Source organism: Haemorhous mexicanus, chromosome 2 (genome assembly GCF_027477595.1).
Source record: "Haemorhous mexicanus isolate bHaeMex1 chromosome 2, bHaeMex1.pri, whole genome shotgun sequence".
In the NCBI taxonomy this organism is placed as follows: Eukaryota; Metazoa; Chordata; class Aves; order Passeriformes; family Fringillidae; genus Haemorhous; species Haemorhous mexicanus.
Genome location: NC_082342.1, coordinates 120,702,901 through 120,727,025, shown reverse-complemented (window position 1 = coordinate 120,727,025; position 24,125 = coordinate 120,702,901). Strand labels below are relative to the sequence as shown.

Sequence of the window (24,125 nt, the reverse complement as noted above, 5' to 3'; positions counted from 1 at the left end):
AATCACAGGTTTAAACAGGAAAGCAGCCAGAGAATCCCAGACTGGTTTGGGTTGGGAGGGATTTTAAGGATCACCCAGTGCCACCCCTGCCATGGCAGGGACACCTTCCCCTGTGCCAGGTGCTCCAGCCCCAGTGTCCAACCTGGCCCTGGGCACTGCCAGGCTGGCAGAGCAAAGAGCAACCATGGAAAACCGGGAATGAAATCTGAATTTCCAGTCAGACCTTTGGAATAAAACCCAGCAGGGGAGCACAGAGCACTCACAGCATCCCTGGGTTTGCTTGGCAGAGCAATCTGATTTGAGAGGGAACCTTGTCACTGCAGAACAATGAACAAAACCTGACTCTCAAGGAAATCCTGACAAGCTGGGCTGGATGAGGAAGCTCAGCAAAGCTGGGCTTGGGCTGCAGCTGGACAACACAAAGAGGAGAAATTCAGGGCATCTTTCAGCTGAGGTGCAGCTGGAAATGAGGAGTGCAGGGAGGGAAAGCCAAGGATCACACCTTGGTCAGCCTGCTCTGGGGGAAGGGCTGTGCTTAATGACATGGCCAGGGTCCTGTAAGGGTGAAAAATGGGAATATTGTCATGGATCATGGAATGGGTTGGGCTGGGAGGGACCTTAGGGGTCCTCTTGTTCCAGACAGGGACACCCTGCACTGTCCCAGGCTGCTCCAGCCCCAGTGCCCAGCCTGGCCTTGGGCACTGCCAGGGATCCAGGGGCAGCCCCAGCTGCTCTGGGAATTCCATCCCAGCTCCTCGTTGCCATCACAGGGAACAATTCCTTCCTAATTTCCAATAGAAGCCTTCCTGCTCTCAGTTGGAAGCCATTCCCTGGGTCCTGTCCCTCCATCCCCTGGAAATTGTCTCTCTCCATTCCTTGGAGAAGAGGGGAGGGGACAGAGGCTGCAGGTCATGGCCAGCCCCCTTTGAGAGCCTGGGCTGAGGCCTCGAGGCCTTGGGGGTATTTTCCAGGGGTTTCCCCAGAAATCCCCCTGGGCTGGGGGAAGGGGAGAGCTGAGAGGTGTCATTTGGGATTTAATCCCACTTCAGAGGGATAAATCCGCTCATGAACCTGGGCCTTAACCTCTGCATGTCTCTGTCATCCCTATAAAGTCTGGGGGATAATTTCTACCTCAAAAAGCTGATGAATGGTCTGAAATTAAAGCTGGGCTCAGGACTATCATTAGGCTTAAGGATCCCAAGGTATTTTCAGTGAGAAGTTGGGAGAAGCTTTGCAGTGGAGCCATTTCATCCTGAACTGTCCTTTCCACCTGCTCTTCCTGTTTTTCCCTTTCCCTGGACTCCTCAGCAGTGACACAGCACTCAGGACAGTTTGTGGGATGCACTTTGTGGAGGTCAGCTCATTTCTGAGCACTCCACAGGCAGCCCAAGATCTGCCCCAGGTCAGCACTTCATTTAAAACAAAAATTATTTCGAGGAAAAAAAACCAAAATTCCCTAATATTTAGTTCACAGCTTGGAAGCAAAAATTCAGGTTTTGGGGAGCCCATGCACACAAGCATCAGAAATTTCCATGAGAGCCATTTTTAGAGGAAAAAATAACTCCAGAAACTCCACTCTCTCCAAATGTGTGTTCAACCATGCTGTTTGTGGAAATTGAGTATCTCTCATTCAAGCCTTCAGATATTTTAATACCAAGGATTGTTTCTAAGGGCTGCAGCAGAGATCTTGTGCTGCCCCTTGTGCAGGGGCCAGGCACCCCAAACCCTTCGTTCCTGCTGGGCTGTAATCATTGTCCCCACCCAAATTCAGCAGAATTTTATGCTGGTTACTGCAGCAGCTCCACTTTGAGGTGCTTGGCTTTTCCACTCAATGTTCTTCCTTCCTTCCCCCTCCCAGCTCCGTGGATTTCATGCTTTAATCCATTTTGGAAACTTGATCTGCAGGCTTGCAGTCTCAGGCAGCATCCCACCCCAAAAATTCAGCTCCAGCAGGTCTCTGGGGTTGTTTTTGAGGATAAAAAAGCCCATTCAGAGGTTGGTGTCACTGGTGCACAGACACATCCCCAGGAGCCACCACAAAGCCCCAGAGCCAGGATTTCCGTGGGAGCTCAGGGTGCTGAGACACAAACGAGGCTCCTGGCAGCCAAATTCCTCCCAGAGCTGGAAACCCACTCTGGAATTGGCCACCAGCACCCAGGCCATTCCTGGGGGTTGGTGTTTGGGGTTGCCAGAGGTGACTCGTGGCTGTGTCAGCTCCTGGGTGTCACCCTTGGGTGGCTTTTGTGTCTCTGTGCCCCTCAGGTGATTTCCCACCTGCAGAGCTGCCCCAGCCCTGGCCCAGCCCTGGAGGAGCTGGAGCTGCTGCAGAGAGCCCAGAGGAGGCTCCAGGATGGGCAGAGGGCTGGAGCAGCTCTGCTGGGAGGAAAGGCTGGCACAGCTGGCATTGCTCACCTGCACAGGAGAAGCTTTGGGCTGAGCTCAGGGTGGCCTTGCAGGGCCTGGAGGAGCCCCAGGAAAGCTGGAGAGAGACAATTCCCAGGGGATGCAGGGACAGCACCCAGGGAATGGCTCCCAGTGCCAGAGGGCAGGGCTGGGTGGGATCTTGGGAATGAGGAATTGTTCCCTGGCAGGGTGGGCAGGGCTGGGATGGAATTCCATCCCTGGATCCCTGGCAGTGCCCAAGGCCAGGTTGGACACTGGGGCTGGGAGCAGCCTGGCACAGTGGGAGGTGTCCCTGCCATGGCAGGGCTGGGATGAGATGATTTTTAAGGTTCCTCCCACCCAAACCAGTCTGGGATTCTGTTGCAGGACACCCTGCCTCCAGAGGCCTCCTCTTTTTTATGGCCTCTTTTATTTCCCACCTCTCCCAGATTCTCAGGTATTTTCCTTCTTCAGCTCCTTCCTGATCAATGGCCACGACCATTTCCTACCCACACAACTCAACAGCCTCACATTTTCATACTCTGAGCACAAATTGAGCTTTTGTGGCCTCTCTGCTCGAGCACACTGACAGGAGAGATCACACCAAGGTGGCAGAAGCAGCAGCCTGGGAGAGGGAGAGCAGGAGAGCAGGAATCCAGTTGTAAAACTCCTGTTTTGCAACTTCTCCAAGGAATTCCCATCAAATCCCAGCTGCTGGAGGACAGAAGTGCCATCAGGTGCCACCAGCTGCCCATTTCCAGGCGTGCCAGGCTGGCAGGGCAGGGACCAGCAGAGGATGGTGTCACCAGCCCAGCCCACAGCCCGGGGAAGTGAAACCCCTCAGCAGCACAGAAGTGAAACTGGCTGCACACCAATTGTCCAATTTGAGTGTAAACATCTCTTCCCACCCCCCAAAAACCTCACAGACAGAAAAACTGTGGCTTGTAGTGAGCTCAACGCCAGCCCTGCAAGGTTTCCCAGCCTCTTGTGCCAGGGGGAGCTTCTGAGGGCTCCAGGTGAGATGCTGAAGGTGCTGCCTGCTCCAGGGAGGGACAAACAGCAGCACTGGGGCAGAAATGTGGTTTGAAATTGGCACGGACACCTTTTGGCACGCTGGGTGCTCAGCCCATCCTTTCTCTGATGGGAATGTTGGTGCCACTGCAGCACAAGAAAAGAGGGGAAAAGTGATTTTAGAACCTCCCTCAGCTCCTTGAGGGAGCTGAGATTTCAGGGGGCAGCCCCAGACTCCTCCAGGGGAGCTCCCCAAGATATTTGTGCTTTTTTGGGTATTCTGAGATCCACTTAGAACTCCTCTGAGGATCCCCCAGAATCTTTTCATCCCTTGATTCAGGCACTTGCTAGCCCAGGGAGCAGCCCCAGCCTCCTGCCCATGCTGATTCTTCTCTTTCCATGGAGCCTGCATCTCCCTGAGACTCCTCCCAAACATTTTTTGGGAATCTTTTCACCTCTCCTCCAAGGAATTGAAATCCCAGGTAGCAGCAAATCTCAGAGCCTGGCTTACCTTGATTTGAACAGCCAGAAAAACGTGGAAATAAAGAAATAGAAATAGAACAAGCAATTAAAAATGATAACAAACAATGGGAAAATACCAAACAAGTAATGGAAATGACAAACAAAGGGTAAATAACACTGAGAGCAGCAGCAGCTCCCACATCTGCCTGGGTCAATATTTCATGTCTGCAGCTCAGGATGATATTTTTGACTTCTGAAAGAAGCAAATGATCAGGGGAAGTCTCCCCAAGAGCGACAGGCACTTCCCTTATCACCCAGATAAAGTCAGGCTCAGTCTGGGTGCCTGCTGAGCCTGGCAATGTCTCTATTACTTGATTTCAGGGATGTAATTTGGGTTGCTCAATGTAATTCCTGCGTTGCCTGAGGTTAAAAGTGCCAAAATGATTGGTGCCTTTTGGCTGAGCACTGCTCTTTTGATTTCACCCAAAGAATTGAAAGGATTCCACCCCAAGACAAAACCTTCTGGGAATGCCACAGCAGCTCTGCTGCTTTCCAGGTCAGAATTGGAATTTTTAGCCAGGAAAAAAATGTGGAGAAAGGGAGGAAAAGAGTGTGAAGGGCATGTCTGGGGTGCTGCAGGGAGCTGGGGAGGAAAGGGAAGGGGAAAAGCCAGGACCAGCCATGTCCCTGTAGGAATGAGCTGCTTTCCCACAAATGTTGGGGAGAAAAAAAATCAGGATTTGGGAGCTGGGGAGGAAATGGAAGGGGAAAATCCAGCACCAGCCATGTCCCTGCTTTTCCAGCTTTATTGTGAGAAAAAAATCAGGATTTGGGAGCTGGGGAGGAAAGAAAAAGTGAAAATCCAGGACCAACCGTGTCCTTGAAGGATTGAGCTGCTTTCTCACAAATACTGGGGGAAAAAAAATCAGGATTTGGGAGCTGGGAGGAAATGGAAGGGGGAAATCCAGCACCAGCCATGTCCCTGCTTTTCCAGCTTTATTGTGGGAAAAAAAAAATAAATCAGGATTTGGGAGTTGGAGAGGAAAGGAAAAGGGAAAAGCCAGAACCAACCGTGTCCCTGCAGGGATGAGCTGCTTTTCCAACCCTCTTGCAATAAAAAAATCAGGATTTTGGTGCTGTGGAGGAAAGGAAATGGAAAAGCCATGTTCATGCAGGCATGAGCTACTTTCCCAAAAATATTGTTTAAAAAAATCAGGATTTGGGAGTTGGAGAGGAAAGGAAAAGGGAAAAGCCAGGACCAGCCATGTTCCTGCAGGAACAAGCTGCTTTTCCACCTTTACTGTGAAAAAAAAAATCCAGCATTCCTGGGGGGTTCCAGTTTGCAGCAGGACCCCTTTTGGCCCTGTAGAAACCCAGAACAAAACATTTATTGATTTAGAGTGCTGGAGATTTCATCTGGGGAAGGAGCTGCTGTGTAAACACAGAGAGAACTTCCTGGAGTGAGAAAAATGCTCCCAAGGTCAGGTTTATCCTGCTTTGGCAGGAGGGAAGGAGGTGTAGTTCCCAAATTTCCAGTTTGGCACGTGCTTCAACCTGAAAAAAAACCCCATAAAATCCACAAACTGCTCCATTTCCCCCTGTGACTGATTCCCATGGGCAGCTCTGGGAGTCCTGGAATGCTTTGGGTTGGGAAGGACCTTCAGAGTCACCCAGTGCCATGGGCAGGGAGATCTGCCACTGTCCCATCTGCCACTGACATGCTCCCAAGGTCAGGTTTATCCTGCTTTGGCAGGAGGGAAGGAGGTGTATTTCCTAAATTTCCAGTTTGGCACGTGCTTCAACCTGAAAAAAAATCATAAAAATACATGAACAGCTCAATTCCCCCTGTGACTGCTTCACTTCTCTTAAATCTTGGAATGGTTTGGGTTGGGAAGGACCTTCAGAGTCACCCAGTGCCATGGGCAGGGACATCTGCCACTGTCCCAGGGTGCTCCAAGCTGGCCTGGGACACTGCCAGGGATGGGACAGCCACAACTTTCAGTGCTTCACTCTCACAGGGAGGAATTCCTTCCCAAAATCCCATCCAACCCTGCCCTCCTCCATCCTAAACCATTCCTGCCCCTCCATCCCTTGGCCCAAGTCCCTCTCCAGCTGTTTTGGAGCTCCTTCAGGCCCTGGAAAAAGCTCTCAATTCTCCCTGGTGCTTTTTTTGGGGCCACCAGCCTCATTTGGGTGTTTGGACCGTTGGTCTGTGGTGGTGACAGTTTACACATTTACAAATCCTCTGGAGCTGAGGTGAATAACAGCTTTATTTCATATTTAAATCCAGTGGCCTCTGTGGTGCTGCTGGTAAACAAATCATGTTCTTTTTTTTTTTTTTTTTTTTTTTTTTGATGCCTCTTGCTCCAGCTGCAGTTTTGTTGGTTTTTTTTTGGTTTTTTTGGTTTTTTTTTCTTCTGATGAGACAGCACCAGATCAGAGGCCAATTTTTATTCTGTGCCAAACCATCACTGGTGGCTGGAGAAAAAAGCCACCACCTGAGCACAGAATTTTGCTTGATGCAGGCTTTGAACACCTGCAAAAAAACCTTTTCACTCCCAGGATGAGCAGCTGTTAATTCATGAAGGGTCAAGTGATTTCAGCCCTTCTCAACTTATTGATCCCATTTGGAGGGCTCAGAGATAAGAACCAGCAAAAAATCGGCCCCAGTGTCTGGGAGGTGACATTTGTGGACTATGTGGATGGCATCCTGGAGATGCTTCAGTGCAGGAGAGCTCCTGGTTTGGCACAGAGCCAGGGAGATGCTGGGAGGAGCCAGAAAAAATGGGGGAAATGGATCATTGAGTGTGGTTTAATACTGGTACAAAGGGGCTAAAAGGCAGAAAATGGATAAAAAAACCTCAGAAATAAAATCATCCTGTTTCTTCCCAGAACCTGGAATTCTCTCCTTAATAGAATAGAAATGTCTGTAATGTCATTTGAGTTGCATTTGGGCCTTACATTTCATAGTTTTCCACCTATGTCTTTTGTCCTTGTCAGCACAGACACTCTTGGCTGCTTTCCTTCTTTTTTTTTTTTTCCCTTCTTTTTCTTTAATAATTTACTGTAATGATTTTTTAAAAAGAAAAAGAAAAAAAAAACAAACCAAATGTAATGGCACAAAGGTTTATTAGAACAAAGCCCAAAAGTAAAAGGCAGTGATGGCACCAACCTCATCTCTTTGCCTTTTTCTCCCTCCTCCACAGCCAAATTTCTAAAAGTTTCACTCCTGTTTTTTCTGTTCCCACTGGGATGACCCTTTATCCATGGATTCAGTGGCTTTTTCAAAGGATCACAATGAAGCAAACAGAAATTAAAAATAGAGAGGTTCAAGGACAGGGATCTGGGACCTGGACAGGGATCTTCCTCCTTTCCAAAATATAATTCCCTGTACCACTAAATACAACACCCAGACCACTAAAACTGAGAGAGAATTTTAAAATAGATTTAATTTACTGGACTAATCTGCAGTATATCTGCAGATTAGAGATTAATTAGAGATTAATTAGAGATTAATTAGAGATTCTGTCTCTTTTCCCAACCCTTCTCACTCCCTTTTCCTTCTGCCCATGCAGCCACTTTTATTAGAAGCGTTCCTCCCCCCTGCAGCCCCAGCTGATGGTGACAGCACTCAGGGATGACTCAGGCAGGACACAGGAGCTTCATGTGACCGTGGTGTCACCCTGGATTCATGTCCTCCCCCGTGGTTCCTCCCAGACATTCCCAGGGCAGCAGCTCATGAGCCTCTTGCTCCCTCTAGAGCTCTGCAGGGAGGTCCTGGAGACCACTGGGATCCTGCTGGAGGGGGATGGGCCTGGAATGGGGCTCCAAATTCCTGGATTTCCAGGGCACAGGCAGAGGCTTTGATCTTGGATGGTTGATCATGGAATCATGGAACAGCCTGGGTTGAAGGGACAATATCAGAGAATCCCAGGATCCCTGAGGCTGGCAAAGTCCTCCCAGCCCATGGAGTGCCAGCTGTGCCCCATGGCCACCTTGTCCCCAGCTCAGAGCACTCAGTGCCACCTCCAGGTGCTCTTTGGGCACCTCCAGATGCCCAGCTGGGGTGATCCATGCTCCTGGCCACATCCATCTGCAGCTCCTGCTGGCCAGGGCTGGGGGAGGTGGATGCTGGAGACCACCCTGGGCACAAGAGCCTGGCACAAACACCCAGGGATGGGTTTCCCTCACTTGAGATGGGTGAGTCTAACAAAGCCTGGATGTGGCACTGGGTGCCAGGGTTGAGCTGAAGTGTTGGGGTATGGGTTGGACTTGATGATCTTGAAGGTCTCTTCCAACCCAGTGATTCTGTGAAATGTCCCCTTCCCTTTCCATGGAATCCCTGGGGCTGGCAAGGCCCTCCCAGCCCAGGGAGTGCCAGCTGTGCCCCATGGCCACCTTGTGCCCAGCCCAGAGCACTCAGTGCCACCTCCAGGGGACACCTGCAGGGATGGGCACTGCAGAGCTCCCTGGGCAGCCCCTGCCAAGGCCTGAGCACCCTTTCCATGGGCAAATTCCTGCTGCTGGCCAAGCTGAGCCTGCCCTGGCCCAGCCTGAGGCCGTTCCCTCTTGAACTTCGTGCTTTGTTCTCCTCTGAAGTTCTCTCCGTTTTGCCCAGACTTGAGGGACCTCCTGAGCAACTCTATAAATGTGGGGACAACTCAGAATCCATCTGAGGTGGTGGAGTCCCCATCCCTGCAGGTGTCCCCTGGAGGTGGCACTGAGTGGCCATGGGGCACAGCTGGCACTCCATGGGCTGGGAGGGCTTTGCCAGCCCCAGAGATCCTGGGATTCCATGGCTTCAGCTGCCAAATCCACGACACTTGAAGGCACTTTTGAAGTCCAGTCTCTACCAACCCCCCCAAGAGAGTGTCCAGGTGACATTTCCAACCTCAGCCTTGTGTTCCAGCCAGGACTGCTCCTGTTCCCACTGCTTTTTCTGGAAGGGCTCTGACCTTACACCTCTTGCAATAACAAACATTCCCAAGAGATTTTTCCTGCCCTGGTTGGGAGGGAAGAGCTGATGGGAGCAGTGAATCCTGGGCTGTGCCCTCACACCTTTGAGGCCTTGGGAAGGGTCTGTGGGAAGGGTTTCCAAAGGCAAACCCTGTCCCACCTCTGGAGAATTTCATCCTTGTGCTCATCAGGTGCCTGGATCAGGAGACACCAGGGATAGTTCTAGAGAGAAACGGGGTCTGGAGTGGCTCTTGCACCCCAAAACTCCTTTCATCCTCATCAACGTGTCCCAGGATGAGCCCAGAATGATTGGCTTCCATCCACACGACCCTGAGCTGATTGCTGGGTGGTTTTCTATCAATTTATGGGAATGCTGAACCCAGGGGCTCTCAGATTTTGATGTTAGCTCATGGTGCTGGTTTGCTGTCACTGCTGTGACGCTTTCAGTGTGACTTTTGGAGGCACCCAAACAAGGCCAGAGTTTCAGGATGACTTTTGGGGGTTTTTGGTCCCTTTTTCCAGTCACCAGCGAGGTCAGGTCCTCTGTGCCTGACTCAGTTTTGGGCAGTCTGTCTGTGCAGACACCCTGGGTGTATTACACAAGTGCTGTTGGATATAAAATCTGTATCATAACACATAAAACCCAGGAGATGTTTATGGCCCTGCTGTCATCCCAAACCAGGAATACCCACAAACCCCACATTTAACTCCCAATCCCTCCAATCCAACCCTCGTTAACCGACCCCATAAACAATGAATAATTCAGGAGTATTAAAACCACGTAATGAAGCTGGATGGAAAGGGGACAGAAGGAGCAGGGAATAAAAGCCAGGTGGAATTGTTGGTGAGCAGCAGTGACCCAGGTTTGTGGTTCTGGGGGCTGTGGTTAACCAGGATGTGGTTCATGAGCACAAGGAGTGACACAAGTGTCCTCCTGCTCTGCCAGCCCATGGCACAGCCCCACACGGGCTCAGTCGAGCCTGTTTTGGAAAAAAACCTTTAAAAAAAACCAAAATCTGCTCCATCTTCTCCTTTATTCTGGGCTTGTAGAGTGGAATTATGGCCACATTTGGCTCCATTGCTGTTGGGGTTTTTCCTGCATTTATTTTCTATATAGAAACCTCTCCAGAGCCTTCTAAAGAAATGAATTCCGTTTTCTAGCAAAGCACTTGACAAAAAAAAAAAAACAAAACCAAATTGGAAGCAAGGTGGAAATACTGCAGACTAGTCCAGTTAATAAAGTATATTTTTAAATTCTCTCTTTGTTTCAATGGTCCAGGTGTTGTATTTAGTGTTACAGGGAATTATATTTTGGAAAGGAGGAAAATCCCTGTCCAGGCCATTCAGTTGAGTGCTGGACTGGATGACCCTTGTGGATTTCTTCCTCTTTTTCTTTATTCTGGTTTTAGAGACTGGAATTATGGCCACATTTTACTGCATTTCACTATTGTTGTTGGGGATCTCCTGCATTTTTTTTCTATCTAGAAACTTCTCCAGAACCTTCTGATGAAATTAATTGATGATGTGTTCTAGCAGAGCAGCAGGTGTCAAATCCTAAACTGGAAGTCAGATGGGAATACTGCAGATTAGTCCAGTAAATAAAGTATATTTTAAAATTCTCTCTCTGTTTTTGTGGTCTAGGTGTTGTATTTAGTGGTACAGGGAATTATATTTTGGAAAGGAGGAAGATCCCTGTCCATTTTACATTTCTATTTAATATTCTGTTGAAATTTCTATTGAAATTTGGCCTTATTTATAGAGCAATTTCTATCTAATTTTTACATTTCTATTGAAATTTCTGTTGAAATTCGGCCTTATTTATAGAACCATTTCTATTTCATTTTTACATTTCTATTTAACATTCTCTTTACCTTTCTCTTTACCTTTCTATTGAAATGTCTTTTGTAATACAGCCTTTTTAATAGAGCTGTTTCTATTTCATTTTACATTTCTATTGAAATTTAGCCTTATTGATAGAGCAACTTCTATTTAATTTTATATTTCTGTTGAGAATTCTATTGAAATTTGGCCTTATTTATAGAGCTATTTCTATTTTATTTTTTACATTTCTTTTGAAATTTCTATTGAAATTTGGCCTTGTTTATAGAGCTATTTCTATTTAATTTTTACATTTCTATTGAAATTTGTCCTATTTATAGACCTAACTGAAGCAAACAATAACATTGTGTGGAAGGGAAGAAACTCCTCACTGGGGCTGGAGCCAGGTGGTGAAATGAGGGTGAGGGAGGAAGAATCTCAATTTCCTCTCAGCAGTTCCAGGTTCCCCTCTGGGGGTGGTGTCCCCAGAGCCTCTGGCTGATCCCAGAGATCCCTGCCAGCCCTGAGTCCCTGCACTGAGGGAGCCACGCTGCAGCTGCTGCCAGGCAATGTTTTACTGCTGCCAAGGCCAACACCATCAGCTGAGGTCTTCTAAAGGTGCAGAATGTTATTTCTGCTCTTTCACAAATGCCAGGAGTAAATGCAGGCCTAGTGCTGAGTTTTATCTTCTTTTTTGGGATGAAATGTGTGAGAGGGAATTTCTTGTTGGACTCAGATGTTTATCAGTTCTTGTCTCTGTCACAGTCTCACAAACCCTGAGCTCTGCAGCACTTCACTGCAACACACTAAAAATGGAGCCCCATCTCTCTCTCCAAGGCCTTTGAAGGATAAACTGTCCAATTGAGAAATGACACCTCAATTATTTTCCCTTTTAACCCAACACCCAACCACCCGTGCCCTCAATGGGGACTTTTTTATCCAATGACACAAAACCACCCAAACCCATGGAGAAGGAGGAGGAGGAGGAGAAGGAGGAGGAGAAGGAGAAGGAGCAGCCTCCACCCCAAAACCTCCACCTTGCTTTCTATCTCTGACTGCATTCTAAACCCTTCAACTCTGAGTTTCCCACCCTGGGATATCACACACTTCTATCCAAACTCCACACCCACAATCCCAGTTCTGTTATTCCATTCTGGAAGCTTCTCCAGGCCCTCAGGTCACTGCAGTGTTCTCTGGGGGTCAGTGCCTGGCAGCACAGAAAGTCTGGAATTCTCAGCAGCCAGGGCTCCAACAGGGTAGCAGAACTTTTCTCAAAACATAAGCCATGCTGTGCACAGAACAACTTGGAAAAAGCCTTCACAGTTTTATTGCTAAATAATAGAGAAACTGAGCCTTGTCCTCTGCTGTGGCTTCATAACATGTTTTCATTCTCTGTGGATGAGCAGGAGGGATTTTTATTTTTTATTTTTTCCATTCCCTTTCATTCGTGGCATTGTAGTAGCAGCTGATTTTCAGAGATGGAATTGATCTCCTGCTGGCCTCAGCTGAGTGTGGGGTTTTACAGCCTGCCTGGGGGATCTGAGCACCCACTTCTCTGGGGTTTGAGCAAGTGCTGCTGCCCAGATTCCCGGGGCAGTTTTGGAAAATCCAGCCACGATTTCCCAACCTCCCTGAACCAACTCCCTTTAGAAAGCCCAGGTAACACACCAGAGTCAGGAATATCAGATAAACCCTGACTCTTAGGGCAGTTTTTTTTTTTACAAACAGAGTGGTAGATGATTTAAATATAAATTAATTTTGTTTCCCCGAAAGCTTTGAGCAGTTGCCACAGAGGGAATGAATCCAGCACCAGCATTCTACACCCCATAAAACCTTTCAGTGCCTTGCAGGGTGTTCAAGCTCTACCAGAAATGAGGAGTTTGCTTTTCTCAACACTCAAGGATTTAATTTTTAAATTTCTATTACATTTCTATTGAAATTTCTCTTTAAAATTAGCCTTATTTATAGAGCTATTTCTATTTTATTTTTACATTTGTATTTATAAAATATATGAATATTTTTAAATATTTAAAATATCTATATAAACAGACTATAAATGTTCTATTTAGCACTCTATTTACCTTTCTATTGAAATGTCTATTGAAATGCAGCCTTTTTAATAGAGCTATTTCTATTTCATTTTCACATTCCTATTGAAATTTCTGTTGAAATTTGGCCTTATTTATACAGCTATTTCATTTTCATTTTCACATTTCTATTGAAATTTGGCCTGATTTATACAGCTATTTCATTTTCACATTTCTATTGAAATTTGGCCTTATTTATACAGCTATTTCATTTTTACATTTCTATTGAAATTTGGCCTTATTTTTAGGCCTATTTCCATTGAATTTTTTTTGCTCACCAACATTTTCTCTTTTCCTGTTGCAGGGAAAAGCTTCACTCTGACTATCACAGTCTTCACAAACCCTCCCCAAGTAGCCACGTACCACAGAGCCATCAAGATCACAGTGGATGGACCTCGGGAACCCCGAAGTAAGTGAGCTCAAGAGAGAATTCCCAGAGGGATAAACTGATTTCATGGAGGGGCTCATCCCCATCCACACCAAATCCAGCAGCATGTGGAGAAATGGGAATGTTTGAAGCTTTAAAGTGGTTTTTATCCTGCCTTCCTGAAGTGCTCTGTCTCACTGGTGTCCAGCTGATCCAGTGACTTGCATTTCTGAAACTCCCAGCCAGGCCTGGCTTGGCCCAGTCCCAAGAGCTGACTGAAGGGATGCTGGGAAAAGGTGGGCAGCAGTACCTGGCACATCATTTCTTGCTTTTCAAATGTTAAGGGCATTTTAAAGCATTGCAAACCAATATGGCATTGATCAAACCCTTCAAACAGGAATAAATGTCATGGTTTGCTGCTTCCTGGAGTTCCCTGAGCCTCAGCTGGGGGACAGCTTGGGTGAAACCATTGATTTGCACAGACAGCAAATCCTTCTTTCTTTTCTTTTCTTTTCTTTTCTTTTCTTTTCTTTTCTTTTCTTTTCTTTTCTTTTCTTTTCTTTTCTTTTCTTTTCTTTTCTTTTCTTTTCTTTTCTTTTCTTTTCTTTTCTTTTCTTTTCTTTTCTTTTCTTTTCTTTTCTTTTCTTTTCTTTTCTCTTCTCTTCTCTTCTCTTCTCTTCTCTTCTCTTTTCTCTTTTCTTTTCTCTTTTTGTCTCTTTTCTCTTTTCTTTTCTCTTTTCTATTCTTTTTTCTTTTCCCTTCCTCCCTCCCTTCCTTCTTTCCTTCTTTCTTTCTTTCTCTTTCTTTCTTTCTTTCTTTCTTTCTTTCTTTCTTTCTTTCTTTCTTTCTTTCTCTCTCTCTCTCTCTCTCTCTCTCTCTTTCTCTCTTTCTCTCTTTCTCTCTTTCTCTCTTTCTCTCTTTCTCTCTTTCTTTCTCTTTTTTTTTAAAAGACTGAAGCACAAGGAGGAGCTGAAGGATTTGATGTTCCCAGGGAATGCCCGAGCCCTGCACACAGGGGTTTTGTGTTCAGGTGCTGAGGGCAGCAGAACTCCAGTTCTGTCTGGGTGAAATGGAGTGAGGGTGGAGCAGATGTGCAAGGAGACATCACAGAACCAGGGAATGGTTTGGGGTGGAAGGGATCTTAAAGATCATTTCATTCCAGCCCAGACACCTCCCACTGTCCCAGGCTGCTCCAGCTCCAGTGTCCAGCCTGGCCTTGGGCACTGCCAGGGATCCAGGGATGGAATTCCATCCCAGCCCTGCCCACCCTGCCAGGGAACAATTCCTCATTGACAAGATCCCATCTGCCCTGCCCCATGGCACTGGGAGCCATTCCCTGGGTGCTGTCCCTGCATCCCCTGGGAATTGTCTCTCTCCAGCTTTCCTGGGGCTCCTCCAGGCCCTGCAAGGCCACCCTGAGCTCAGCCCAAAGCTTCTCCTGTGCAGGTGAGCAATGCCAGCTGTGCCAGCCTTTCCTCCCAGCAGAGCTGCTCCAGCCCTCTGCTCATCAGAGGCAATCTTGGCCTCAGTCATCACCCCAACAGAGCATTTGCATATTGTTATCAAAATGTAAATTGAGGTTTGGGATGAGTTTCTTGCACCCCTCCCACACTCTTGGCAGAAGTTCTGGATGTTGCTTAAGTGGAATTATCCCGGGAGAGCAGAGCAGCAGGACTCAAACACCCTCCAGGGAATGAGACTCACAGCTTGGGGCTGCTTAACCAGGAAAGAAATGTTTCATCCTTCAGCTAAAATAGCTTAGAAAACTCAGGTTTTCTTCTGGAGCCTTCATTTACCTGAGTTGCATCATGATCCATGTTTTTAGTGGAAAAATCTGAGTTATTTTTTGGATTTGAGGACAGGCCTTAAAACAAATACAAATATTCAGAGTAAGGCTTCTTATTTATTTATTTTTATTTCTTTGGTTTGTTGTTTGAGTTTTTTTATTTAAATTGTGGTTGAGTTGCCCCTGAAAAAATATCCTCAGTGAACCAGGCAGCTGCGTACAGAAAACAGATATTTGCGTATGCAAATCCCAGATTTGCATATGCAATTACCTGGGCATGCTCACGGTTTGCAGACAATGAATAAACTTTAGTTCTTTGAATATGCATCAGCTTGAAACAAAATCCTCCTGCAGGCAAACCTGCTGTTGGAAATCAATTCTTCAGTTGGTAGAAGAGTTAATATTTAATGAGATTCTGCATTTTAAGGAGGAAGTGGAGACAGGATCCACACGGAAGCAGCGCTGGGATCTGCCCGACCCAAATGCATGCAAAGGCTTCCCTGGAATTCACAGCTCTTGTTTTAGGCAAATTGGATGCACAGTGAGGTTTGAGGCATCTCATGAGGAAAGCTTGGGCTCCCCCCAGCAGGAATTCACAGCTTTTTTATTGCTGAGTCATTCATGACACAGCACGAAGGGATTGTGGGATCATGGAATGGTTTGGGGTGGAAGGGATTAAAGCTCATCCAGCTCCACCCCTGCCATGGCAGGGACACCTCCCACTGTGCCAGGCTGTTCCAGCCCCAGTGTCCAACCTGGCCTTGGGCACTGCCAGGGATCCAGGGATGGAATTCCATCCCAGCCCTGCTCACCCTGCCAGGGAAGAATTCCTCATTCCCAAGATCCCACCCAGCCCTGCCCTCTGGCACTGGGAGCCATTCCCTGGGTCCTGGCACTGCAAAAGGAAGAGGGACTGAGGCAAAATCCAGGTCTCCAAGGGATTTTTCCAAGTTCACAGGACAATGCACCAGGCCATGAGTGGGAGGTGCCAAAACCAGAACAGCCATGGCAGAGGTTTGCCTGGTGTGAGGATTGGGCACAGGATGAGATAAGGGCTTGAGGGGAGAAGAAATGACAGGTTTAAACAGGAAAGCAGCCAGAGAATCCCAGACTGGTTTGGGTTGGGAGGGATTTTAAGGATCACCCAGTGCCACCCCTGCCATGGCAGGGACACCTCCCACTGTGCCAGGCTGCTCCAGCCCCAGTGTCCAACCTGGCCTTGGCATTTCCAGGGATCCAGGGGCAGCCCCAGCTGCTCTGGGACACCTCTCCCAAGCCTCACCACCCCCCGAGGGAAGAATTCCTTCCCAAGATCCCATCCAAGCCTGCCATCTCTGTACAGCCATTCCCCTTTCCCTGTCACTCTCTGCCTGCACACAGAGTCCTTCTCCTTTCCTTTCAGAAGCTCTGAGCTCTCCCTGGAGCCTTCTCCCCCCACAGCCCCAACACCCCCAGCTCTCCAAGCTTTTCCAATGATCCTGTTTTTCTCCTTTCATTTCAAAGCCCTCAAATTTGACTCCTTACCAGGATTTCCGAATCACAGCCACAACCACTGGGATGTTTTTTCCCTAAATTCCTTTGATGGAGTCAGGGATTGGCCTGGGTCTGTGGTGAGCCCTGTCAAACCAGGCCTGCTGTGCACGGAAGGGATTTAGAAGGATTTCAGCCTTCTTGGATTGGGATGGGAATCAAGACAAAACCTGCTGGCTGGTTTTCCTTTCAGGAACTGATATTTGGGAACATTCCCCCAGATCCATGGCTGACTCTGTCACTTGGCCTGAAGGAATTCCAAACAGGCCGAGATGTTTTCTCCCGGTTCACCAGAGATCTGGGCAGCAATGGCATCAAAATGGGATCCTGCTGTCCTCCAGAGCTCTAGACAAACCTGCTGAGCTCCAAAACCATCTCCAAGAACCGTTTTTGATTAATTTCCTAAAACCAACTCCAACAACCATTTTTGATCTATTTCCTTCCTGGTTTTGATGGTTCTCAGACAGCCTGGATTCCAATAAGTGCAAGGGGCCAGGGGAAGTTCAGATTAAGGATTAGGAACAATTTTTCCTTCACAGAGTGGTCAGGCCTTGGGCTGAGCTGCCCAGGGAGGTTTGGAGTCCCTGGAATTGTCCCAGAGCAGTCTGGATGTGGCCTTGGGGACAGGGTTTGGGGTGCTGCTGGGGGGGCTGAAGGTGATCCCGAGGGGCTCTTCCAGCCTTTCTGGGACTCGGTGGCTTTGGGGCTCTCTGGGATGTGTGGAGGTGACAAGAGGTGACAATAACACTGTCCCAGGGCCACCTTTGCTCTTCACAATGGATGTGGCCATCATCCATGGATCCCATCATCCATGCTTGCTGGGATGTCCAGCTCTTTGGCCAGCAGCACGTCTAAATTTGCCCTCCAAATTGTGATAAATTCCCATTTGTGGGAATTCCACATTTTCCTTTTTGTCCCACTGGATTCCTGTCTGTGCCTACCCAGAGAAAACTTCTCAAATTGTCACAGCTCATAAAGAGAGCCAAGGTACTTAAAAACCTGGCTCTTCCTCCCCTGCTCTCATTATGGATTTTAAAAACCTCTTTTGAACTGAGCATTTTTCTTCCCCACTTCTGAATAAATGCTCATTTTCAGAATGGTTTTTATTTTTTCTGAAAAGAAATCCTGCTGCACTGTCAGGGAGAAGGGCAGGATGACCTAACCCATCATTTTCTTCTCTGATTCTATGATTCATAAAGCAATTTCTGTTTTTATGAGCAAGGTCCATGGGGAAAATCATTAGCAGAAACCAGATCAAGAGTAGTGCTCCTGATGAAAATACTTTTGGTTAGGAAACTTGGTAGAAATAGTCTGAGTCCTAAATTAAATATTTCCCTTAGGCCATTTGACCTGCTGTGTACATCTGCTGAAAAATTAGGGGTTTTTTTATTCTTTTGACTGCTTTTTTCTGCTTTTCCTCATTGAATTGTTTTAACCTACAAAGTTCTGACAAATTCACTCATGGCCCAAGTGCCTGAAAGTGATGTGAAAGGAAAAGGCTGCATGGGTTTAGCCTGAAGTTAAGATGGGCATTAAATGTGATTATTCCCTGTTGGATATGTAATTTTCCCAAATATTTTTGGGGAAAAAAATATATCCAAGAGTGGGATGCTGAGGGGTGGGGAAAGAGAGAATATATTGCTGAGCAGGAGTTGAGAAGGAGCCTAAAAAGCTGCTGGTTCTGAAGAAAATCTTGTCCTACCTGAGGTCATTTTTAGGGAAACCCCCAGAACCTTTTTCTAATATAATATTAACAGAAGCCAAACTCTTCTCCAAAAAAACTTTTCATTATTTCAGTGGGCTGAAATAATAATAATGCCTTTATTTCTTGCTCATTTTCTGCTGCAAGTGCCTCATTTTGGAAGCTGAGGCTGAATTGGACCCAAATAACAACTTAGAAACCATAAAAAATGAATCATTTCATTATTGGAATATACCCAACATTTAAATTTCAGTGGTTGATGAGGATTAAATTTTAGTGGAATAATTCAAATCCTGGAGTTACAGGGGCTGAGAGTTACTTAGGAGAAAAGACACAAAGGAGGTCCCAGCCCTGGAGGAGCTGGAGCTGCTGCAGAGAGCCCAGAGGAGGCTCCAGGATGGGCAGAGGGCTGGAGCAGCTCTGCTGGGAGGAAAGGCTGGCACAGCTGGCATTGCTCACCTGCACAGGAGAAGCTTTGGGCTGAGCTCAGGGTGGCCTTGCAGGGCCTGGAGGAGCCCCAGGAAAGCTGGAGAGAGACAATTCCCAGGGGATGCAGGGACAGCACCCAGGGAATGGCTCCCAGTGCCAGAGGGCAGGGCTGGGTGGGATCTTGGCAATGAGGAATTGTTCCCTGGGATGGAATTCCCAGAGCAGCTGGGGCTGTCCCTGGATCCCTGGCAGTGCCCAAGGCCAGGCTGGATTGGGTTTGGAGCACCCTGGGGTAGATGAAGGTGTCCCTGCCATGGACCTGGCTGATCTTTGATGTCCCTCCCACCCCAAACCATTTCACGATATAAATTCTGTATGAAAGCAAAGTCACCTCTTTTCCAGTACACACTTCCATTTTTTATTTTTTTTTTAATTTCAAACAAAGCTTACGAATCTCTGAATTCTAACAGATAAAGGATCTCATGAAGGAAAGACAGGAATTCTTGGTTTCAAGGCCTTTTGTCTGGAGATAAAACTGAAACATGATTATTTCATGGCACTCTTCCAGCCTAAACTTTTCTAAGCCTAAGCCTTTTCCTCAGCTTTTCTTCCTTATATCCCATCTAGCCCTGCCCTCTGACACTTTAAAGCCATTCCCCATATTCCTGTCACTCCATGCCCTGGTGAAAATTCCTCTCCAGCATTTTTGCAGCCCCTTTATGTATTTATGGAATTCAACTGGTTGGCAATGCAAAGGATTGTTCAGTCCATAGGAATTCCTGGCACAGAGCAGTGATGGTGAGGATCCTTTATGTCCTATCAAGAAGTTGGACCTCAGTAGGTCTTCAACACTCCCATCCCTGAGGATTCATGGTGCAGACACTCCTTTTCCATATGGGATGGGATTCTCTTCCCTGGCCTTTATCAGTCTCTCTGCTGAGGCTGGAGGGTTGGGATTGGGTGATGTGAGGCAGGGAATTTGTAATTTATTTAGTTCAATGAAATGGTCAAATATGTGGAGCAGGAAACCTGGTGACAATATTGCTTTTCTGGGAGTGCAGTAGATCCTATAGAATTGCTTCCCAAATTATTTTGGGTTTTTTTAAATGAAATACAGAAGTGCTGACAGGCCAAGCTCCTTCCTTGAGAAATCAGGGACACGGGAATCCAGAGCTGCTGCACTGTGGGTTAGGAAGGAAGCCAAGTCTCACCCAGTCCTGTAGAAATTATTTCAACCCCTTTTCTTGGCCACTTCATCCCACACAGCTTTTTTTCACCCCTCTTGAATTAACATGATTTTCAGTCTAATAATTTTGATGACCCTCCTTACATGATTTTCAGTCTAATAATTTTGGTGACCCTCCTTGACGTCTCTCTGCTGAGAGCAGGGGAAGTGCTCTGAACTGTGACAAAGCCAGAATCAGCTGAATGTAGATTCTTTCTGAACATGCCCCACTAGGCCTGACTTTCTCTTGCCTACTGCTCTCTCTACAAAGGTTTTGTAGCTGTTAAAAGCAGTGAACAGGAAGAAGATCTTTGGGGAAGAGAACATAATTTCCACAGGAATAGGAAAATGTGAGGGAAAAAAAGATTTGAAGCAGAGGCTGGGAAAGGATGGGTCTGGAGTTGGATGAGGTGCCTGTTGTGGGTCGTAGGGAGTTATTTTGTGGAGTGGTGCCTGTTGTGGGGTTTAGGGAGTTATTTTGCCTTTCCCCTTCCCAGAAGGAGATTTGCTGGCAAAGCTGGGCTGTTGGAGCATCAGTCCCTCGGGACTGGCAGATGAGAAGTTTTCCTCCAGAGTTTTCCTTCCCTCCTTCCTCGGCTCCTCAAGGAGCTGGGAGAAGGGAAGTTTTCACCCCTCATGGAGAGCTCAGACACTTCTGTTTGCTAAAAAAGATTTTAGCAGTGCAGGATCTTTTTTAAAGCCTCAGTTTTTGAGGAGATTCCTGATTTACAGGCTCCCCAAAACACCACCTGTGTAAGGGAAAGGCTGGAGGAAGGTACGTGGCATTTTCAGTGAACAGCCCCCAATTTCTTCTTGAAATACAAATGCAAAGAGTGAAAATCTGTCGGAGTTCTGGCTGCTGAGAATTCCAGACTTTCTGTGCTGCCAGGCACTGACCCCCAGAGAACACTGCAGTGACCTGAGGGCCTGGAGAAGCTTCCAGAAGGGAATGACAGAACTGGGATTGTGGGGGTGGGGTTTGGATAGAAGTGTGTGATATCCCAGGGTGGGAAACTCAGAGTTTGGGGTTTTGGAACATAGTAATATATATGGAGCAAGCTAAAAACTGGCAAAAATCCACCTGCACTGCAGTTCCTCCCAGCTCTGCCTGCCCTGGATTATCAGCTGGAGCATTCCCTCCTTGCAGCCCCACACAAAACACCACAGGCTTTTGTTTCATGGTGGTGAAGAATGGAAAAAAGGCTTTACTTTGGCTCTGCATCTCCATTTGTGCTCCTGCTCTTTGGGAATACCGGCATGGCTGCCCGGGGAGGTGGTGGAGTCCCCATCCCTGGGTGTGTTTGACAAAGCCTGGAGGTGGCACTGGGTGCCAGGGCTCAGTTGGGCTGTTGGGGTGGGGCTGGACTCCATGGTCTTGAAGGTCTCTTCCAACCTGGTCATTCTGGGATTCTGGGAATTCTGTGGAATTGCAGTGAGGAAATGAATTTTCTCTCAGTGTCCATGAGAAATCTCAGTCAGGCTGATCCTGTGTCTGTGCCGTGTGAGGGTGCAAAGCAAGAGGGACAGAATGCCTGGGAGAGAATTGTGTTCTTCCAGTGCCTAAAGGGGCTCCAGGAGAGCTGTAGAGGGATTTTTCACAAGACAGGAGACAGGGAACGGCTTTAAGCTGCAGGAGGGCAGGGATGGATGGGATATTGGGAAGGAATTGTTCTCTGGGAGGGTGGGGAGGCTCTGGAATAGAAGCTGAATAGATCCCTGGAAGTGTCCAACAACAGACTGGATAATGTGGGATAGTGGATGGTGTCCCTGCCCATGGCAGGGATCTTTAAGGTCCCTTCCAACCCAAACCATTCCATGATTCCATGAGAGGCCATCTCAGCTCTGCTTGGAATCATCAGGGCAGGAGTCGTCTGTCCTACAAGGACACAACGTCCTCATGAATCACTTAAACACATCCTAAAGAGGCAGAAGGATAGGAACATCTTCCCTGCCTTCCTTAATCATGGCACAGATTAGGAACAACATGTAAAAATGGGAGGAGGCAGCAGAAAGAATTTCCCCAGTCATAAACAAAACATGGAGACATTTTTTTTTATTTTTCTAATAGTGCCTGACCTTTGTTCCTTTATTCTTCCTTTGAGTTTGGAGCTCGAGTCCATCAAGCCCCACATCCACCTTCTGGGGCTGACCAGTCCACAAAAGCCAGGCTGTGTCACTACTCTCAGCACATAAAGCTGAGGAGAGAGGAAAAAAACCCCAAACATTTATGGGACAGTGTTGATTTAATTATCAAGGATTCTGTTTGCCTGATTCCTCCCTCCAACCAGCACCACGGGCTGTTCCTCATTACCTGCCCCACGTATCTTCCCAATCTCACCACAAACAGTTTGGGTTGACCACACCACTTCCCTCTTGAAAGTTAATCCAGTTTGACTCACCCTGAGCAGCTCGGGCCGAGCCAAGGAAAACAAGGCAAAGAATAACCTGCTTGTATCCACTTTGGAAACTTCTCAGAGGCCCTGCTTTCAGAGTGCTCCACAGTAGCTCACTATATCTCCCTGCAGCTGCAGAGAAAATCAGGCAAGCAATAAAATAAAAAGGGTTCCAGAAGTTAAAATAAAGCCCAGGCAGAACCACGTGAAATTTATGAGTTCACAGTGGAGCGTTCGTCCAGCGGAGGAGGAACCAACAGATTAAAATAGCCAAACTCATTTCTATGGAAAAGCAGATATTTTCAACTATTATGTGGCAACAGCAGGCACTGCTAAAAGCGAAGGTCTGAAGTTCAAGGGAGTGTGTAGCCCCAGTTATGCTCTTTTCTTGGGCAGGAGCAAAGCTCCACGTGGTCAAAGTGTGAGCAGTCAGCACCTGCAGGGAGTAAATTGAATTTGGTGTTGCCAAATTGCCCTGGTTTATATAAACACCGAGCACAGGACCTGACCTTGTAGGTGCAGGTGCCTTGTTGAGCCCTGGCTGAGAGTGAGTGATGGGGACCTTTCACTGCCTCGAGACACTGGTGATGAAATGTTCCTGTCTGAGCAATTCCTCTGCTGTTTGTACAACCATTGCCCTGTTTGGAGTCACTGCACAGGTGACAAATGTCCGCACCCCAGGCTTTTCCTGCTCAGTGTCTGGGTTTGAAAAACCAGGTGTCTGCTAAGGAAGGCAGGAGCCACCCTTGAAATGGAAAATGTAAACCCTCTCTCTCCAAATTGTTATGATTTTGAAATTATCAGGCAAATATATGGGAGTAGGAATAACAGTTCTTTACTAGGAAAATTAAAATACAAAAGGCAATAGTACAAAAAAGAAAACAAACCACTGCCAGAGTCAGAGCATGCCCTGTCCCCTGTGTGTCAGGGTGGTGGCACAGTCCCATCCCAGGGGGGCTCAGGGTGGTGGCACAGTCCCATCCCAGGGGGCTCAGGGTGGTGGCACAGTCCCATCCCAGGGTGGTGGCACAGTCCCATCCCAGGGGGGCTCAGGGTGGTGGCACAGTCCCATCCCAGGAGGGCTCAGGGTGGTGGCACAGTCCCATCCCAGGGGGGCTCAGCCCTCCTGCAGTGCCAGCTGTGGTTCTGCTGGAGCAGGGATCCTGCACAAGGGGGGAGTTTTCCTCTGCAGCTCCAGGGCTGCTGGAGATGGGCCTGCTCTCCCTCTGGGAATGCAGGGCAGGAGAAAGCTGCTCCTCTGGGAATGCAGTGGCCAAAGGCTGCTGGGCTGTTCCCAGGACAGATTGGATCCAGGTAGGAATGCTTGGCTCCTCCCCTGGGCGGAGCATCTCCCATGGGATGGTGGAATTTGATCAGCCCTGCAGGGACACTCAGTGGCCATGGACAGCAGAGATCTCCTGGAGGGAGGATGGGTGTGGGAGAGATAAAGAACAAACTGCCCCAGGAACAGCAGAGAACTGCCCCAGCTCTGACAGAGGGTGACAGAACACACAGCTCAGCCCCACCCTGCATCTCCAGCCCAGGGCAGTTGGTGAAGCCTTGCACACACCAGAACATCCTCAGAGGTACTGAAATCAAGGCATGCCACTCCTGCCAATGGAAAGAGTAGGAATTAGGCTGATTCCCAATGTCATTTCAAAAGCTCTTGGAGAATGTCCCAAAGGTGGGGAAGTGTCTGGAGGGGCTGAGGGCGCTGGGTTGGTCCAGCTGGAGCAGGGGACTCTGAGGGCAGAGCTCTATGGGGCCAACTCCTGCTGGAGCTGTGCCAGGAGGGATTTAGGTTGGATTTTAGGGAAGGGTCTTCCCCAGAGTGTGCTGGCACTGCCCAGGCTGCCCAGGGAATGAGCACGGCCCCAAGGCTGCCAGAGCTCCAGGAGATGCCCAGGGTGGGATTGTTGGGGATCTGGGCAGAACTGGAGTTGGATCATCCTTGTGGATCCCTCCTAACTCAGGATA

The 24,125-nt window shown here is 47.8% G+C and overlaps 1 protein-coding gene across 3 annotated transcripts in view; it reads left to right on the top strand.

Moving 5' to 3' along the window:
- Positions 1-24,125, top strand: part of RUNX1 (RUNX family transcription factor 1) — a 95,272-nt gene that overhangs the window by 15,645 nt on the left and 55,502 nt on the right. For all 3 annotated transcript variants that reach the window (XR_009485528.1, XM_059840154.1, XM_059840153.1), the window contains exon 3: positions 13,021-13,125. Coding sequence is in view for 2 of the 3 variants with exons in the window: in XM_059840154.1 (XP_059696137.1) it covers positions 13,021-13,125 (105 nt within the window). In the remaining variant the exon portion in view is untranslated. The remainder of the gene's footprint in view (positions 1-13,020; positions 13,126-24,125) is intronic.